Raw genomic sequence first — 7,735 nt, 5'->3', positions numbered from 1 at the left:
ATATAAATGTCGATTAAATTTTCTTCATTGGGCAAAACAGCTTGAAAATTTAAAACAAGCTTCCTACCAATATATCGTTACAATAGCAATTGGAAACTATTAAAAATACATAGGAATAATTTTTTTCGTATGAAATTAAAACTCAAATCTTTTTAATTATAATTATTATTGGAGTCTGTACTATTACAGTGTATTTTAAACTTTTATATTTTATTGAGATCTCAAAACTTTGTTTTTATATCATGCATAACTATAACCCTAGATCCGATATTAAATATAATTTTAATTTTTGTAAAACTATTGTAAAGAACTATTAATCTGAATATAAATATTTAAATAAATGAAAGCTACTAGTTTAATTTTTGGAATAATAAGTGCATTAACGTTTTCAAAAAAATTATCCACTCAATAAATTACAGGAAAAAGAGGGGTAGGTCTCGTTTAAAAACTAGAAGTGTGTGACCACCCCACGGGAGGCTCTTCCAGTAAAATGAAAATCCTCAATAATTTTAAAATATTGTCTTTAAATATATATTACAATTTCAAAAATCATAATTTGAATAAATTAGTTATTGAATTAAAAAACGGAGATGGACATAATGACTTGTGAATCATTCTCATAGGCGGTCCCAGGATTTTACTTCAGGTGCAGCCGTGCAGCATAGATGGTTAATTTCTAAATGTTAGGGGTATTGGGAAATGGGAATGTGTACGAAGTTAGATTTACTGAGTATCGATGAACCATAATTTACTTTAGACTATTACATATAATTTTTGAAACTAGTAAAATAGTAATTTCCTTTCCTCCGAACTTGGTTTTTCTTCATATTATGATAATTATTATAGATGTGATCGCGCGTGACTATAAATACCACCAGGTTAGGTTATTCTGTGATACCACTGTTAGCCTAGGGTCTTCCTCCCTTTAATTCTCGCTTGATCATCAGATCTACGAGCTAACAACTATCCAGTGTTAGGTAAATTACTTTCGATAAGAAACTAATTACGTTACCACTTACCTACTTGGCTACTTATTACATTAAATATTTTTATTTAAATTACATAATTCGCGTTTCCCGACATTATTTTTATCACGTTATGTTACTTTTTCATTCAAAAAGTAATGCGTAATGAATTGTTACTTTTTCAAAATTTAACGACAAATTATTCAGTCTATAACGAATGCCGAATGTAATAAGAAGTAGGTATACTATTAATTATTATATTATGTAAATTGTATAGTAGTATATGTAATACATTAATTATGTAGGTACACTATATTGATAATGGATGGATGTAATACACATGAATAAAATACGTAAAATGCCTGCATATTTTATAATATTCATCATTATTATCTAAAATTTTCAGAATGGTAAATACATTTTACCGATTTTTAATTTTTCTCGAATATCTTAACCCTTAGTCTATGTCATGGACTCTACATTCATAACTTATTTTAATAACGTGGAAAATAACACGTTGCTCCAAAGAAATTACTTTTATAAGAAATTTGGTTACAATTGCGTTAATTTAAATAATATATAATAAAATTACTACAGCGTTACTGGCTACTACAATAGTAATTTGTATTCTTCGTTACGTTACTATCCAACACTGAAACTAACAAAGTAACAACTAAGTTCATGATCAGAACAATATATCGTGAAATAACAAAGATATAAACTATAAAATATCTACCTTATGAGTTATGAATAGTTATATGATTTCAACCAATAAATTAAAGTGGTGGTTGTAATGTCAGGTGCAGCACAGGCTGCAGAGGCTGCACCCGTAGGACCGCCTATGATCATTCTGTACATTCTATATACTTGTGTAATATAATTGTAATTTTCACTAGGGTCAAAGTGGCAGTGTGTACAGTCGAGGAAAAATGCAGGCACTAGAGCCATATCAGTATTTCCGCAGGTACATAATATGCACTATGTATAGGTGTATGTAATATGTACACAATCTAAAACAAACAAACTGTATCTGTTATTTTATCAGGCACTCAAACTTTAAAGAACTAGCCTTAGTGTAACAACATCAAATGGGCAACTCATTATTAAAATTACCTTACTATGTGCTGAATTATATTGGATAGAATCTTAATTTTTATTGTTTGTTAGTTTGTCACGATAATGTTTTACTGGACTCTGGAATTATCAGATTGATTTTTATAAGTTAAGTACCATAAAGGTAAGAAAATATTACTAGGTGTACATACATTATTGAGTTCATGAATATTTTACTAAAAAATATATTGTACAGACTACCTGAAAACAATATCGTGTAATTAAAAATGTACAAACATTTTCCATACTATAATAGAATCCTTCTATTTTTGACTGATTATTATTGGTTAACTTATTTTGCATTATCTTGAACTTATTTTTTTTTTATTTTTATTTATTTTTTTTTTTTTAACTTATATTAAAGTGATTATAAAAATGTGTCTTTCACTGCAAGACTTGAAATTTAAATTAATTTGTTCGTTTGAATTTCAATTTAGCTTATTGATACCAATTAGTTTTTTTCTGATATAAATTTAAAATTATGTATTGGTTTTATAATTTAAGATATTATTTCACTGAACAGTAACTGTTCTGTATTTTTCTGTTTTTAATTAGGTTTTAAACATAATTTTGCTTTTTGGTTGTATAAATTAATAATTTTAAATTAAAGTTATTATTTTTTAAGTTAAACATAATTTTGAACATAATAATCAAAAATTGTTTTGATATTACTTTAGATTTCATGGAGTATTATGAACTATTTTTATCGACAATTTTTTTTTTGAAGTGCACTGGTTTTAATTTTAACTTTTAAGGTATCCAACATCTAGACTCAATATTATACAATTCACAATGCATAATATACAGCAAATACCTGAATCCAAAAGATATGAACCAGCAAAATACGATTATAAAAAATCGTCTTATGCATGGATATTTGATGTACTACAATCCCTAAGAAAGTAAGTGATAAGTAATTTAAAATGCTAGATTAATATTTGTAACAAATTTTTGTTTTTAGAGATGAGACTTTTTGTGATATTAAACTTGAAACAGACGATAAACAATTAATATTCGCACATAAAGTAGTTTTAGCATCGGTAAGCTCATATTTCCATGAAATGTTCACACATTTTGTAGAAAAGAATCATGATCTTGTAGTCATGCATCAATTAGATTTAACTGCTTTAAAGCTGTTAGTGAATTTCATTTATTCTGGAGAAATTAGGGTCACTGAAAATAACGTCGAAGTAATAATAATTAAAGTTTGATTTTACTACAGTAAAAAAAATTATTAAGATTGTTTATTGTTTATTTTTCAAGGTTTTGTTACCAGCTGCAAATCTCTTGCAGTTACAAGAAGTAAAAGAGGTATGTTGTGGTTTTTTACAGTCACAACTATGCCCTACAAATTGTATTGGTATAAACGCAATAGATGATTTGCATAGCTGTACGACATTGTTAACAAGTTCAAAATTATATATTCTACTACACTTTTCGTATGAAATATATTTTTTATAATGATTCTATATGAAAATAGTATTTATTAACATTCTATTTTGATTTTTAGAGAAGTTGATGGTGGAGACGAATTCCTTTCCTTATCATCTGATCAAGTGGTTAAGTTGACCTCCAATGATGAACTTATAGTTCCATCTGAAGAAAAAATAGGCAAACTAAAATTGATAATTATTATATTCAAGTATTGGGGATGACAAATTAAGGGTTCACCCTCAAAATATTACTCGCTCAAATTATCCCCGTCATAAATATTCCAGATAAAAATATCCCCGTTAATAGTATTATCCTGCTTGTTCATACGACCCATACCTTGCATACAAATATTTTAGATCAGACCATCACGATGCACGAGAACGAATCCATTCTACAACCAATCAATCTCGAAACGGGAAATTCCCAACAGTACGAAAATCTGGTGACAAACACACTAACACAGAATAATCCACAGGAACTTCTATATCAATCAGGAAAATTCGTAGATACCATCGGACTAGAAGCTGCTTTAAAGTTATTACTATCGAAATTCAGTGGGACTAATCAAGAAGACCTCGAGCTGTTCTTAGAATAATGTGAGTTTGCAATTATGTGCGCCAACGAGAAAGCTAAGCAGCGACTGCTCCAAGGTATTGTTATTTGGGTTACGGGAAAGGCCCGGGCCGCAGTAAAATTCCGGTCGATTCAATCCTGGGCCGAACTCAAAGATACTTTAAAAACGTCACTAGAACCCCAGCAAACCACGACACATCTATACTTGGAACTCTACTCCCGCAAACAGAAAAATGACGAAGACGACATGACATATTCTTCGAGAATTGAGTCCTTACAGACAGTCATATTAGAACAAGAAACATACGGAAAATCCCCAGAAGTCGCTGCAGCCTTGGAGAATAGCTTGAAGGCGCAGACCATTCAAGTTTTTATAGAAGGATTGGGAAAATTGAAAGATCTCATAAAGGCTCGAAATTCACCAACCCTTGAAAAAGCTATAAAAGCCGTAAGAGAAGAGGAAAGGGTGAGAAAATCACTCGACGAGTCCAAGAGTTTTTATGAACCTTCTGCCAAACAAAATAATGGAAAAACGCTCACAAAGAAACCTAGTACTCCTTGTTTCCATTGTGGGATAATGGGACATTGGGCCCGAGACTGCAGGTTTAACCAATTTAAGCCGAATAATGGTCATACACCCCAAAACGCTCAAAAGGCGATCGTTCATACGATTACTTGTCGTTATTGCAAGAAACCGGGTCACCACCAAGGAGGAGTGCAGGAAACTAAAATACTTGACTTCAGAGCGAGCCTCAGAATCTATAACGACCACCTCAAAAAACTCTTCACAGTTGGGAGCCGACGGCGGGCGCCCAGCGGGAAGCCTGAAAACAGCCGCCGTCTTATTTGCAGAAATATTTTAAACAATACCAGAAAATTGAACAGGATCATGTGCCGTGTCAAAGTCCTCAGACCATTCCAGCAGACAGCAAATTTTTAATCGACTCTGGCAGCGACTTAATCAAACTCTCGTTGTTGGATACACAATCAGTTTTTAAATTCGGCGCGCTGCATGCGATCCGAATTAGTGGTAATGTTGTCACCCTGCTGCTCCGCCGACGAAGTCTACTCAAACCGAACTTTGTCCTATGAGGAGGGGACGGGTACTGTCGCGGTCTAGCCGTTGGTCGCCGATACCCGCCACCACCGTTTTTGTCGTTTTCCAGCCGTCTAGGCAAAGTGTTGTTCTGTTTTTTCGTTCTCACGACCGCCGTTTTCTTGTATACGCCATTTTGTTTTATGTTCAGCTTCCGAGCTCCGGCGTTTTCTTTTCCGTACTCGACGTATTGTTTCGACCGTCCGTGTCGCAATCCGACAGCGTTTTAGCGACCTTTGTCGTTCGTCCGTTGATTTTGTGTGACTTGAGCCCTGCTCGTCCACACACCACGTGTTCCGCCCGTCTGCGGTCACGTTTTAGCGACCTTTGTCACTCGTCCGATGAATCTGTGCGACTTGAGCCCTGCTCGTCCACATACCACGTGTTCCGCCCGTCCGTTTCTAACGCAGTGCGAACCGTGTCGTAACCGTTCTTGTTTTTCGTGCGTTGTGCACCCGGTTGCATCGCTTCAACCGCCCGTAACGTGAGCCATAAAATAGACGTGTTGGCTTTGTCGCCCGTCCGTATCGTACGCTGTGCGACCCCGCTCTCGAACCCGCGGTCGTGGTGTTCTATTCGAGGTGCAAAACCGCTCTTCATTTCCGACGTTCCGTCAAGCTACGAAGTCTCGACACGCGGGCCAGTTTCGTCAAGTCGACGTGGGACACACCGTCGTGCTATCTTGATTCCTTGTCCATCTTCTGCCGGTCGCCGTCGTTTGGGACAACTGCTCCATCACCGCGTTATCACGTCCTGCTATTAACATCGCCGTATCAGGTCGTACACACGGTTATCGTATGTTGTCAGTTTTTATATTATCTCACCGATCGGTTTGTGATCGTGTGATTACTAACATTAATTGTAAGTCTCATTTTCTGCAGCATTTTGTAATAAATTATCCCGTACCTTTCATACTGTAAATATTGTTATTGTTGATAAGCTTTCAGTCATCATCTTCAATCTTTAATTTTCTTATTCCTGAACCCGATCCTATACAGTCCACTCTCCCCCCCCTACAGGGTTATTGACAGGCCAGCGACGAGTAGGTAAGTGAGACACACGATCCGACACTTGTAGGCAGCCTTCAGCACACGCACACGCATACACGCGTCATCCGGCTTGATGTGCAGCCGTCGCTCACTCGTCATTGCATGATGAAGTAATGGTATACGACCACACTGTGTACGAACTCAAAGGAATAACAGACAATTTTGTGACGACTCTAGGATTTGCCACTATCGAACTTCAAATTGGAGGCGAAAGAATACGCGTTGAATTCCACGTTGTTAAATCCGATTTCCCCGTGCCAAATGAAGGAATCTTAGGCAAACCATTGAGTATCGGACAAGGAACCATAATAATCAACTACCAGTCACAAGAATTAATCTTGCCTAATATTTCGAACATAACTTTACTACCAAGAACAGAAACTCTCGTTGCCATTCCAGCTCCAAATAAAACAGAGGGTTCAAACATTTTAATCTGTAGCCAATACATTACAAATGCCATCACTTGTGGAAATTGTGTTGCCACAGTAAGAAACCATCTTATGTACGTCACACTTATTAATCCAACCGACAATGAAGTTCAACTGCAAATCCCTCAATTAGAATAACTCGAGCATGAAGATTTCAACGAAGCTAATGTGCACCTATCACAGATCTCAGAAAATACAGAACCTTGTGTGGATGGAAACAGAATCTCTCGCTTACATTCAGCCCTGCGAACAGATCATTTAAATTCAGAAGAAAAATCCTCATTGCTTACCATTTGTGAGGAATATTCTGGTGTGTTTAATTGCAAGGGGATAAAATCACTGCAACAACTGCTGTAACTCACGAAATCAAAACTTCTGAAGCCGTTCACCCGATTCATGAAAAACCTTATCGACTACTCCAGCGACATTGCTAAGAAATAACAGAACAAATGGAGATTTTAGAGCGAGAAGGTGTGATTGCTCCTAGTGATTCTCCCTGGAACGCTCCTCTTTTGGTGGTTCCTAAGAAACCAGATGTTAACGGAGTAGTAAAATATCGAGTATGCGTTGACTTTCGACGACTCAATCAAATTACGGTGGGAGATGCTTTTCCACTTCCCAATATTACGGACATCCTGGATCAGTTAGGAAAGTCCAAATATTACAGTACCCTCGATTTAGCTCAAGGATATCAACAGGTGCTAATGAACCCGGCAGACCGCGAGAAGACAGCCTTCTCTACGGATAAAGGCCATTTCGAATTTTTGCGTATGCTGTTTGGTCTAAAAGGTGCTCCCGGAACCATTTTTTGGTTACGAAATAACATATTTACATGTTACGTGGAACTTTGTTTTAAATTTTAAATTTGATAAATATTGTCAAAGTTTGAACTTTTAATGCTTATAAAAAAATATCGTGCCCATGTATTTTCAATATTTTCCAACTGCTATTGTAACAATATATCAAGAGTCTTGTATTAAATTTTCATGCTTTTAGACCCAACCAATACAATTTTATTGACATTTATAGGTAAAAAAAAAAGAAAATTGAAAATGTCCGTCAACAGCATAAAACGAG

General features: G+C 35.4%; 1 protein-coding gene across 1 annotated transcript; it reads left to right on the top strand.

Annotated features, from left to right (window-relative positions):
- Positions 1 to 2,870: 2,870 nt before the first annotated feature.
- On the top strand, positions 2,871 to 3,733 carry LOC111040879 (kelch-like protein 2). The gene is made up of 4 exons (XM_022324944.1): positions 2,871 to 2,980; positions 3,040 to 3,268; positions 3,342 to 3,517; positions 3,589 to 3,733. Exons 1-4 carry the CDS (start codon positions 2,871 to 2,873, stop codon positions 3,731 to 3,733), a joined length of 660 nt encoding a protein of 219 aa, XP_022180636.1.
- Positions 3,734 to 7,735: the final 4,002 nt, after the last annotated feature.

Source organism: Myzus persicae, unplaced genomic scaffold (assembly GCF_001856785.1).
Source record: "Myzus persicae strain clone G006 unplaced genomic scaffold, MPER_G0061.0, whole genome shotgun sequence".
Classification (NCBI taxonomy): Eukaryota; Metazoa; Arthropoda; class Insecta; order Hemiptera; family Aphididae; genus Myzus; species Myzus persicae.
This window is presented reverse-complemented; position numbering and strand designations above follow the sequence as displayed.